This window comes from Equus przewalskii, chromosome 11, assembly GCF_037783145.1.
Source record: "Equus przewalskii isolate Varuska chromosome 11, EquPr2, whole genome shotgun sequence".
NCBI classification, from domain to species: domain Eukaryota; kingdom Metazoa; phylum Chordata; class Mammalia; order Perissodactyla; family Equidae; genus Equus; species Equus przewalskii.
Window position 1 is genome coordinate 23,139,293 of NC_091841.1, and position 11,579 is coordinate 23,150,871.

The 11,579-nt window shown below is 60.6% G+C and overlaps 1 protein-coding gene across 25 annotated transcripts in view; it reads left to right on the forward strand.

Moving 5' to 3' along the window:
* The window catches only part of MYRF (myelin regulatory factor), a 34,081-nt gene extending 22,596 nt beyond the window's left edge, over positions 1-11,485 (forward strand). For 10 of the 25 annotated variants that reach the window (XM_070565300.1, XM_070565308.1, XM_070565311.1 and 7 more), the window contains 16 exons: positions 26-226; positions 544-658; positions 1,212-1,321; positions 2,021-2,181; positions 2,255-2,327; positions 2,616-2,704; positions 2,985-3,053; positions 3,478-3,558; positions 3,719-3,807; positions 3,922-4,113; positions 4,352-4,603; positions 6,298-6,385; positions 6,618-6,692; positions 7,062-7,167; positions 8,639-8,713; positions 8,910-11,485. In XM_070565300.1, the coding sequence (XP_070421401.1) occupies positions 26-226; positions 544-658; positions 1,212-1,321; positions 2,021-2,181; positions 2,255-2,327; positions 2,616-2,704; positions 2,985-3,053; positions 3,478-3,558; positions 3,719-3,807; positions 3,922-4,113; positions 4,352-4,603; positions 6,298-6,385; positions 6,618-6,692; positions 7,062-7,167; positions 8,639-8,713; positions 8,910-8,990 (1,857 nt within the window). In that variant the 3' untranslated portion in view covers positions 8,991-11,485. The remainder of the gene's footprint in view (positions 1-25; positions 227-543; positions 659-1,211; positions 1,322-2,020; positions 2,182-2,254; positions 2,328-2,615; positions 2,705-2,984; positions 3,054-3,477; positions 3,559-3,718; positions 3,808-3,921; positions 4,114-4,351; positions 4,604-6,297; positions 6,386-6,617; positions 6,693-7,061; positions 7,168-8,638; positions 8,714-8,909) is intronic. The other 15 variants (XM_070565301.1, XM_070565312.1, XM_070565322.1 and 12 more) reach the window with 3 other exon arrangements.
* Positions 11,486-11,579: the final 94 nt, after the last annotated feature.

The window sequence follows — 11,579 nt, forward strand, 5'->3', positions numbered from 1 at the left end:
CTGATCCAACCGCAACTTGCACTAGGCCTCCAATCCAGGCCAGTTTGAGAGTGACAGCGACGTGCTGTGGCAGCGGGCGCAAGTGCCCGACACCGTCTTCCACCATGGCCGTGTGGGCATCAACACGGACCGGCCAGACGAGGCGCTGGTCGTGCACGGCAACGTCAAGGTCATGGGCTCGCTCATGCACCCCTCAGACCTGCGGGCGAAGGAGCACGTGCAGGAGGTGGGGGCGGAGCTGTGGGCGAGGGGCGGGGCGAGCCGAGCTGCGAGGGGAGGGGCTGGTGGCAAGGGCGGGCTGCGAGGGGCGGTGCTGCTTGTGTGGGCGGGGCTCGTGGGAAGGGCGGGGCCAGATGGAGGGGTGGGGCTGCAGGGGAAGGAGGAGCGGGTGGCAGGCCCTCGATCTCTGCATCAGGGGACCCAGGTAGCAGGGTCTCCTCTCCACACTGCAGCCTCGGGGCTGCCGCCCTGCAGGGCTCCGGGGCCCGCTCCCGACGGGCCCGGGAAGGGAGGGGTTCAGTCTAGGTCCTGGCTCCCGCACAGGTGGACACCATGGAGCAGCTGAAGAGGATCTCGCGCATGCGCCTGGTGCACTACAGATACAAGCCGGAGTTTGCCGCCAGCGCTGGCATCGAGGCGACCGCGGCGCCCGAGACGGGTAGGGACCGGCCTGCGCGGATGGGGCTGGGGTCCGGGAACCCAGTAACCTCAGCCCTCGGTAACCCAGCCCCTGTCCTCTGGCAATTCTGTGTCCCTGTCTTCTGGAAACCCTACTCTCAGGAACCTCTCCCCTTGACTTCTGGAACTCCGCCCCCGGGAATCCCGCCCTCTAGAAGTCCCGCCCCTCAGCCCCCGGGAAAACGCGCCTCCCCAGGACCCGGGTACCTTGCCCCTTGACGTTGGAAGCCCTGGAATCGGGGTCCTGGCATCCTCGCCCTTTGGCTCCCTAGATGATTCCTGCCTTCATCCTCCTGGATCCCTGCCTCCTTCCCCTGAGTTCCCCCTGGATTCCTTACTCCCAGGAATCCGCCTCTCCCTTCAGCCCCGAGAACCCCACACCTTGACCCCCCTGGAACTACAACCCTGTGAACACTTCGTGGGAAGTGGAAGCCCCTTGCTTCAAGGCTCCTTAGAACCCAAATCTCTAGCCCTCAGAACTTCGCCCTCTCCAATCCCTGCCCCCTCCTTACATTAGACTTGTCCCTCCCCAGGTGTGATCGCCCAGGAGGTGAAGGAGATCCTGCCTGAGGCCGTGAAGGACACTGGAGACGTAGTCTTTGCCAATGGGAAAACTATAGAGAACTTCCTGGTGGTGAACAAGGTCTGCAGGGTGGGGGAACCTAAGGGGCAGAGGGATGCCAGCTGGAGGGCATTCTCCTCCTCCATAGAGACGGGGGCACTGAAGTGCAGAGGCAGGAGCAGCCCAACTCTCTCTCATGATGCCTCCAGAGCCCCCTCCCCACCCCCCAGGGCAGGGGAGGGCGTTCAGCGCGGGAAGCTGGGGACTTGAGCTCTATGGCTGTGTGGTCAAGGGCAAGAGCAGCCTCGCTGAGGGTCATTGCCTTCTCTGCAAAAGGAGGGAAACAATAGTAACTGCCAAGACATTCTCCTGTGGTTATTGCAAAGCTTACACATGTGGTTTATTGTGAGGATGATGTTTGTAACTTACCTGGCGTGAGGCTGGGCACCGAAGAGCATGTTGTATGTTTCGGCCTCTGCTGAATAAAAGTGCTGAAGTCTGAGACACCATGTTCATTGGAGCGGGGAGGGCAGAAGGCCAGAGCCTCCGAGAGATGGAGAGTTCCGACGAGCAGGGTGGGGGCTGTTCAGGCAGGCTGGATGGCCCAGGCAAAGGTGCAGAGGTGGGGATGCTATTTGGGCCCACAGAGAGTGGTGGGAGCTGAGGCTGGCCTGCATAGGGAGGCCTGGAGGGGCTCCTCTTCTGCTCCCCACTGGGCCTGTAGCCTGGGTCTCCCAGGAGCTGACTGTGCCCTCAACATTGGCCCATTGGCTGTGGCAGGAGCGCATCTTCATGGAGAACGTGGGTGCTGTGAAGGAGCTGTGCAAGCTGACTGACAACCTGGAGACGCGCATTGATGAGCTGGAGCGCTGGAGCCACAAGCTGGCCAAACTGCGGCGACTTGATAGTCTCAAGTCCACTGGCAGCTCAGGCGCCTTCAGGTGGGGGCATGGGGTGGGGGAGGGCAAGACCCCTTTCCCAGAGGCACCTCTTACCCTGGCTCTCTTGCTGCAGCCATGCAGGGAGCCAGTTCAGCCGGGCGGGCAGCGTCCCCCACAAGAAGAGGCCCCCCAAGGTGGCCAGCAAGGTGAGGGTGGGCAGGAATGGAGGGCAAATAGACCAGGGGCCTCTCCATCCCCCATAGTGTCTCCTTCCAGCTTGCATCTCTCCAGGCTCACTGACTCCACGCGCTTCCCCTCTCTTCCCAACCCTCTGGCCCTCCCAGCCTCCAGTTTCTCTTTCTCACCCTCTGCCCCCGGGGGGAATGAGTAGACCTTGGCTTCCCCACCTCCAGCAGAGCCCACAGTAGACGAACCCATGGGCTCCCTAAGTCTGGACCTTGTCTGCTTCTTCCCCTTTTCTTCCTGGTCCTCAGTCATCGTCTGTGGTCCCAGACCAGGCCTGCATCAGCCAGCGCTTCCTGCAGGGAACCATCATTGCCCTGGTGGTGGTCATGGCCTTCAGGTGACTTGTCCTCTAGGCTCTGGGGGTGCTGGCTGGGGGAGTTGAGCTGCCCACGGGCCCAGGCCTGGGGGAAGAGGAAGATGTGACTGGGAGACCAAGTGGCTGAGGTCTTGCTGGAGGAGGTGGGCTGCCTTGTGCTGTCTTGTCCCTCAGGGCTGGGGAGACCAGTGTACCCCTGGGAGCCCAGCCCCTGGGCCCAAGGACCACAGGCCTTACCCTAGAGAGAGGGCACTGGACGGTGGCTCCAGCTCTAACTGTGGCCCTTTTCTGTGGCTCCCAGCGTGGTGTCCATGTCCACACTGTATGTGCTGAGCCTGCGTACTGAGGAGGACCTGGTAGAAACTGATGGGTATGTCCCTGGTGGTCCGGCTGCAGCCAAGCTGCCAGGCCAAGCGGGGCTTCGGTGGGCCGCCCAGGGTCAGAGGAGCCAAGGAGGCTGTGTCCTCTCAAGGGGGTTTCCCCTCAGGGTCTCAGCCTGCTGGGGGCTGGTGCAAGTGGGTGGGAAGGGCTCCCTAGGAGGGGAAGCTGTTTTTCCCAGTTCCTGCTGAAGCCGATATTTCTCTGTGGTCTACTCAGTGCTCCTCCGGGTAGCTGGGCCTGAGTCAGTAGCATCCAGGGGGCCCAGGCTGGAACAGGGTGGGAGGAAGGAGGGCCAGGGTGGGAACTTGGGCTCTGCCCCCTGTCACCTGCAGCTCCTGGGCCATCTCTGACTGTGTCTTCTCTTCTCTCCTCCCCGGTGCCTGTCCCCTCCTTTCCTCTCTGCTGCTCCTTAGCTCTTTTGCCGTGTCTACTTCCTGTCTTCTGGCCCTGCTCCGGCCCCAGCACCCTGGGGGGAGCGAGGCCCTGTGCCCATGGTACGTGTGTGGACCAAGCCCCCTCCCTCTTGCCTCTGGCTCCTGCCTCCTTTCCACCTTCCCTGTTCACCTCCTCCTGCCCCTCCTGCTTCTCCGGGACTCCCAGGTCTCCCCGCTCCGGCTCTCCCAGCCCCTCTGAGCTCAGCCCACCCTTCCCCAGCAGGTCCAGCCAGAGCTTTGGGACCACTCAGCTCCGACAGTCCCCTGTGACCACTGGGCTGCCAGGCACACAGCCCTCTTTGCTGCTGGGTGCGTAGCTGGGGTGGGTCTGGAGATAAGGGACGGGGGAGAGGTGGCTGTTTTCTGGCTGGGGGGCTCTGCTGCTCCCCTCTGGCTCACACAGCTTCTGGCCTCCTTCCTCAGTTACCGCCGGCCTGGTCAGCTCAGCTCCGGGTCCAGCCATACGCACTGTGGACCTGTGCTTCAGCCGCCCCTGCCCGGTCGTCTGCTGCTCCTCGTCCACCCCCAGCCCTACTCCTGCCCCTAGTCTTGGCCCCAGCTCTAACCCCAGTCACGGTCTCAGCCCCAGTCCCAGCCCCTCCACCAACCGCTCAGGTATGGCTATCTTGGGGCCAGGCTTGGGTTGGGAGGTGGTTTGTGTGAGTCCAGAGAAAGGCCCCCAAGACTCACTGGTGGGAGGGTCTCCTGGAGCCCAGAATAAGGCTCTGCAGAAAGACTGGGAGGGAACCAAGAGGCATATGGGAGTCACCTAGAGTCTGCAGGGGTCCTAGAGACAGCTGAGCAGGAGGCAGCCAGTTCCCTCTTCTCAGCCTGTCCCTGGTTCTCTCCACAGGCCCCAGCCAGATGGCCCTGCTGCCAGTCACCAACATCAGAGCCAAGTCCTGGGGCCTGTCAGCCAATGGCATTGGCCACTTCAAGCATTCAAAGAGCTTGGAGCCTGTGGCTAGCCCTGCAGTCCCCTTCCCTGGGGGGCAGGGCAAAGCCAAGAACAGCCCCAGCCTCGGTCTCCATGGCCGGGCCCGCCGAGGAGCCCCCCAGCCTGGCCTGAGCCCTGTTCAGCCCACTCAGGCCCGGGACCAGCCAGGTACATGCTCTGCCGCCCCACCTCTCAGCCCAGCCCAGCAAGGCTCCCTCGCCAGGGCCCATTTCAGCCCAGTCACGTGAAGGCCTGGGTGCAGAACTGTCAGTCAGCAGACGTTTGCAGAGCATTACTAAGTACCAGGACTCAGGCCTGGAGCCTCAGATAGATCGCCTCATTGATTCCTCATGACACTCCTGCAAGACAGGAACTGTCCCATGGTTCAGAGGAGGAAATGGAGACTTAGGTAAAGTGACTTGCCCAGGGTTGTACAACCTGTCCGTGGCAGAGCTGGAATTTGATCCCAAGTTGGCCTGACTCCAGGCCTGCCTCCTTCTGTGTCACCATGCCAGGGCAAGGAGGGTGTGGTACAGGGTCCCCCCAATTTTTCCAAACCTCAAACCCTTGGTTTTAACAAAGCCAGAGAATGCTTTATTGCAGAGGTTTTCAAACCAGGCTCCCTCTGAGGGCTGCCCTGCAGGTTGAAGGGGAGGCCAAGAGCCAAGAGCCTTCAGCCTGGTGGCAATGCTCCAGGTACTGGGCCTCCTCATCAACTTTCATTTGGTGAGTTTTGTGGCTTAAAAAAAAAAAGAAGCTTTGAAACTGTGGCTTGCCGAGTCTGAAGTTCAAAGTGATGAGGGAAACCCCATGGGTGCATGCTCACCAGACAGCCATTTCCTGGGCCTCTGCTCTGTGGCTGGCTCTGTACAGGGCCCTGGGGGTGATGGAGACAGACATGCCCCACCCCCAAAGAGCTCACAGACACCGAAACGCAGGAGAGTGTGAGGCTCTGAGGGGACGTGCAGGCAGCTGGGCACCTGGGGAGGGCACTCTGTCGAGGCTGGGGTGGGGAGGTGATCAAGGAAGGATCTGGAAGGTGACGTTGGAATTAAGTGTCTGAAGGACAGTGAGAGTTCACCCAGAAGAGGAGTGGGAAGGGCCCTTTCCATCTTGTCTGTATGTGATACCTGTCCATGGGTCCATGGGGTGTTCTGCGTTCTGCTGGGGTCCTTGAGTGTCTCTTGGAGCTGAAAATGGACCAGGTCTAGCAAATGCTCAGTGGTAGTGGCCCCAGCTTCCCCCTCTTGGGGGGGGGGGGGGGATGGTCAGGCAGCAGCAAGCCTGTAGGTGAACTGAGATAAACAAGAAAGCCTTGTGTCCCCCACCCCCCCGTCACCCTTCAGTCCTACCCAGCCAGCCAGTCTGTGGCGGGTTGGTCCAGAGAGGGCCACACGCAGTGGTGTGCTGGTATTTAACAGTCGGCTCTCGGGGTGGGGGTCGGGGAAGCCCTGATTTGCCTGTGTGAATACTCCCACTGTGGCTGATTTCAAGCTACCAAGTTGACATCACTGAAGCCAGAGCTGGGCAAAGATGTGTGCGATGGGGAACACAGGCCTGAGGGGCAGGCTCCTCTACAGCCCTGGCAGGGGATATGGGAGAGCCATCCCTGCTCCTGGGCATTCTGGTTCTGTCAAGCAGGCAGACCTCAGGCTCATGGGAACCGGCTGGTGCTTGGGCTGCTAGGGAAGAGGGTGGTGTGACCCCAGCCATTGTGGGGGTCTAGAAAGAACAACCTGGAACTTATTCATCCTAAGGTGGGAGTGACCGATCCCAGTCTGGCAAGGAAAGTCTTGGCTGCTTCTCATTTGTGTCCTGCCTTGTCACCCTGCTCCCTGCCCCAACGGCCTCTCTCCTTGCAGACCCAGTGCCCTCCCTGACCTCCATCCAGGTGCTGGAGAATTCGATGCCCATCACCTCCCTGTACTGCGCCCCAGGGAATGCCTGCAGGTGGGCCTGGCTCCCTCCCTTCACCCCAAGGACAGGTTCCCTCAGGTGACATGAGCTCAGGCAGTACAGATGTCCAGCTCCTGTTCCCCTCAGGGAGGAGCTTCCCCCCCAAGGCGGGGCAGCCCCTTTCTCGGGCCTCGAAGGGCTCCAGTGTAGACTGGGGGCTGAGGAGTCGACGGGGGGGCCTTCAGCAGGCTGGCCTTGGGCTAAGGAGCCAGCTTTGCCCTTTCAGGCCTGGCAACTTCACCTACCACATCCCCATCAGCAGCAGCACCCCGCTGCACCTCAGCCTGACCCTGCAGATGAAGTGAGTGCCAGCGCCAGGGAGCAAGGGCTGCGGTGGTCCTGGGCAACTTGGCGAAGGGGGCCTGGGAGGGATGATGCTAAGTTTATCGCCTGCCCCATCCTTCACTGGCTCTGGGACCCAGGCAATCTCTGGGCTTCAGCGCTCCTGTAAAATGGGCTGCTGCCTCCCGGGGGTGTGAAGACCACGCGGGATGGTAGGTGGGGAAGGGACGGTAGCTGTTAGGACCCTGACTCTTATGCCTTCTTCTCAGGTTGTGGGATGTGGTGGCTGTTTCAGTGGGGCAGGGCGGGTGGAGTGGAGGGCTGGCTGGGCGGGGCTGGCGCTGAGGAACTCGGAAGCCCACTTCCTTGCTGACTGGCCTTCCCCCAGCTCCTCATCTCCCGTGTCCGTCGTGCTGTGCCGCCTCATGTCAAAGGAGGAGCCGTGTGAGGAGGGGGGCTTTCTGCAGAGCCTTCACACCCACCAGGACACCCAGGTAGGGGCCAGCTAGGCCCCAGAGCTTCCTCTGCCCTGGCACAGCTGGGCCCCCAAACGGGAGAGGGGAGGGAGCCAGGGCTCAGAGTGAAGGCGGCTCCATAAGGGACACTTCAGGGCCTGGGCCTCTGTGCCTTGGGGAGGGGGGCATGCGTGCACCTTGCTGCTGAGCATCTTCTCAGCCCTGTCCCTGCTCTGTCCCATCCTTGGCCCTGTCCCGACAGAGCCTGGGGAAGAAAACAGCTCCATGAAGACCAACTGGAATGAGTGCAGTGGTGGGGACAGGGCGGGTGTCCTCGGCACCCACAGCAGGGAGAGCTAACCTGGTCTGGTCTCAGGGTCAGGACAGCCACCCACAAAAGTCATGTTTAACTAACACGAGACCTGAAGGATGATTTGGGGTCAGCTGGGGAAGGAAGAGGACGGTGTCTCAGGAGAACAGCATGTGCAGAGATCTGGAAGCCAGGGAGGGCGCCGCCTGCTGGCAGGGCTGGAACTGTGTGTGCAAGGGCTGAGAGTCCGGGGACAACAAGAAGCCCGCCCTCAGGCTCAGGCTGGGCAAGTGGCATGGTTCGAGCTATGATTTTGGAAGAGCCCTTGGGCTACATGTAGAGGGCTAGCTCCTGCTCCGGGAACCAAACGGCTGGGTCCCTGTCACTGGCCATGTGACCCAAAGTTGTGACTCTCAACACAAATGAAGGAAATTTCTTCTCATCCATTCATGTGTTTATTCAACCAGTATCTGTCAGGGCCTCCCTGTCCCAGGCCCAGTGCTGGGCCAAGCTGTGGGGAGGCAGAGCTGGGGTAGACATGGGCCTGGCCTTCCAAGAATGCCTTCTCTACCTGGGGAGAAAAGATGTGCAGAAAGTAACCTGAGTAGAGGATGGAGTGAGCGAGCCTCAAAAGGGGCCCAGGCCCTGTGACCTTGCAGAGAAGACAGCACCTGAGTGGAGGGAGAGCCTGGCCGGATGCTCCTTAGACGGGGAGCTGAGGCCTGAGCCCACAGAGTATAGGGGCCAGGTAGGAGGTGGGCCAGCTGCATGCGGCCAGGCCTCACGCTACCCGGCAAGGGCGAGCATGACAGACCTGGGTTTGAATCCCAGCTCTGCTGCGTGTCCACTGGTGATTTTAGGCAAGCAACTCAGTTCCTTCATCTAGAAACAGCATCACCTTATTGGGGTGTGGTGAGGATGGGGTCAGTGAAATACCTGGATGTGCCTGGAGCATAATGGGTGCAAGGGAAGGGAGGCAGGGGCCAGGGGGCACGGCTGTGGACTTGAAGGTATTTGGCATAGTCTGCATAGAGGGTGCCTGCCATTGCTCCCCAAAGCAGAACCTGCTCCCTCTGATCTCTCTGCTTTTACCCTTCAAAAACCTTGCTGAGAGTCCAGGGCTGTGATGGCTGTGGCGCGAGGGATGCTGGTTGGGATAGGGGCAGGGGCTGTCCTGACCCCTCTCCCTTCTCTCTCCAGGGCACTTCCCACCAGTGGCCAGTAACTATCCTGTCCTTCCGTGAATTCACCTACCACTTCCGCGTGGCACTGCTGGTGAGCACAGACACCCCACCTGTCCCCAGAGGTCCAGATACCTGTATCTCAGTGTGGGGCTTGGGGAGGGGTGGGGGGGTTTGCAGAGCGCGTGGAAGGACTTGGGAGACAGTGTCAGGCAATGTGAGCAGGGGGAGTGCCTCCTGCCCTGCACCTCCAGAGCCGCCTCACCCATTCCTGCTGCCCTTCCACTCAGGGTCAGGCCAACTGCAGCGCGGAGGCTCTGGCCCGGCCAGCCACAGACTACTACTTCCACTTCTACCGCCTGTGTGACTGAGCTGCCTTCCTCAAGGCAGCACCACACCAGGGCCCGGGGGTCCCTGGGCGCCCCTTCCACACTGGATGCAATGGTGTTACACTGGAGCCTGCTGCCCGCCATCTCTCTGCCGTTCACTGGCACTCCCTCAGAGAGACTGAGCCGGGCTTGGCCCTCCCCGAGACTGGTGAAACTGGAAGTCCTCACACTGGAGTTGCTGTTCCTGCTGGTCGCCCCTCACACACCATGGAGGAAGCCAGAGAGAGACCTGTGGGGCCAGGACAGGACCAATTCACATCTGTCCAGATATGGTGGGTGGAGGGCTGGCTTCAGGTGCCCTGGAGGCAAGGGGAAGCCTGTGACTGTCCAGAGCCCACCCTCCCTGCCCCTCCTTTGAGACTGGGAGCCACCCGCTTTTGGAGAGGACCTGCCCACTTTTGAGAGCAGCGGGGGGCCTGGATGAGCCCTAAGAGACTTGGCTGGACCCATGAGTCGGCAGAGGGCAGACAGCCTTCATCCTCGAAGCTGCTCCCTGGGGGTGGCTAGGTGGTGGACGTTTGGGGTTTGCCTGTTACGCTGGACTTGGACTTATAAGCTTTAAGTGTGGCCCAGGAGGTCTCTTCTTTCTGGGTAAACTTGGCTCCTAAGAGCTCCCAGGACAGCTGAAGCCAGCCCTTGGATGGGCTGGAGACTGACCATGTGCCTTACGTACACTTAGTGCCTGGCTGAACCATGGGGGCCAGTGGGCCAGGTAAGCCTTGGACCCTTGAACCTGGAGTATCTGGGGAGGGAAGGTCCCGGTGAGTCCCCAGATGGCGTTGTTGCCCCATGGCCTGGACCCCTGGAGCTTCCAGAGCTCACAGTAGTGTCAGTGACCCATCACTTCCTCTGAGCAGAGGAGCAGGAATCCCTACAGGGCAGTAGGCCGGTCTTGGCTGGTGGGTGGACGCAGACAGCTTTGGCTGTTGTTAATGAATTACTAAAATGCACTTAAACCAAGGGCAGGAGTGGAAGGATGGAGATGGAAAGCCCAGGGTGGGCCAGAGCCCTGGGGGGCATGCTTGCAGACAGGGCCCTGGCTCTGATCCGTCCCACGGAGCCTCAAGACCATCCCACTCCTGACCACCATGCCTGGCCTCTCCCTCCACACTTGTTTGCTGGTGGCCTCGTCTCCCCAAATCAGGGGCTCCCGTGCTGGGCTCGGACAGCGAAGCTGGAGGGACCCGTGCTTGGCAGGAGGCCCCATCTCTGCCACTCCTCCCAGGAGCGAAGCAGTGGGCCTGGCTTATGAAGTCTCATCACAAGTGCCAACGTTAGTGGCACGTAGTGGGTGCCTGGAGCATTGAGGCCACATCCAGGCTCACGGAAGGAGGGTGGAAATCATTCAGCCATGTCTGCAGGGTTCAGGAAGGGGGCCGGGACTGACCGTCCTTGCTGTGATACTCTGCCACTTCGTTGGGAACCAGGCCTTGCCCCTCTCCTACTTCCCATTCTCCGCTTTGAATGGGAGGCCTTGTGGTGGGGAAGCTGCATCTTGAAGCAGCCTGTGAACTGTGGGCCCCCTCTGCCGTAGATCTCAGAGCACTTCTCAGGATGGGGAAACACCAGGGGAATTTAGGGGACAGCAGGAGTACCCTGCCTCCCAGTCCGCTCCCCAACGTGATCCCACCCCCTCAAGCTGACATAGGAATTACATGGCTCCGCACACCACGCAGGGGTGGAGCCTTACTTAGGACTACTCTGTTCTCCCTCCTCCCCCTGGGGGAACTCTCCCTCTAATGCCTTAAAACTGCCGAGACCCGCCCCTTGTAATAGGATTCTTGGGCTCCCTCAGTCAGGGTGCAAGTTCTTGGACTGCAGCCCCTCAGTCTTTAACTGGAAAGTGACCCTCCACTGCCCCCTGGAGCCCATGTGGACACAGTATAGCCCCAATCTGGTTAGCAGCTGGCTGTTTCCACGCCTGGGGAGGGGGTCCTCAGTGCAAGGATTGGGGCCAAGCTGGGGCTCCAAGCTGCTCGAGGGGGGTCAACCTTGGACCAAAGTTGCCTTAAGCCCAATAAGGTTAAAGTGCTTCAGGGAAGGCAAGTCGGCCACCTGCTGGAGGCTGACAGCAGCCTAGGTGGCACTAGTGAGCAGGGGTCTGGGCTCCATCCCCTCCCAGGGCCCAGCAGCCATCCCTCCCTCCCCCTCTCCCCTTTGGCATTTATTCCCGTAGCCACTGGGCTAATCTCCCCCAAGCTTCAAGCTGTACAGAGGGCCTCTCCATGCACAGTCCCCACCCACATTACCTCCCCTGCAAAAGCCTGCGTGTGCATAGAGCGCCCCCTCCCTCCCAGTTAACTCCCAGTTCCTGTCCCTGAGCTTTGACTCATATTTATCGCGTACCAACTCTGACTCTGGAGTGGGCAGAGGGAAGCAGCCCCGGGCCTGCTTGCCTCCTGTCCCCTGAACTGTCCTTTTCTTCTGAAGTAAATATACGTATATAAATAAATGTATAAATACTGCTTTGTATCTGAGCTTGCCTCCCCGTCTCTTCTTGAGATTGTTCTGGTGGGAGATGGAGTCGCCTGTGGGGCCGGGACCAAGTGGAAGCTCTGGGGCCGCTGAGCC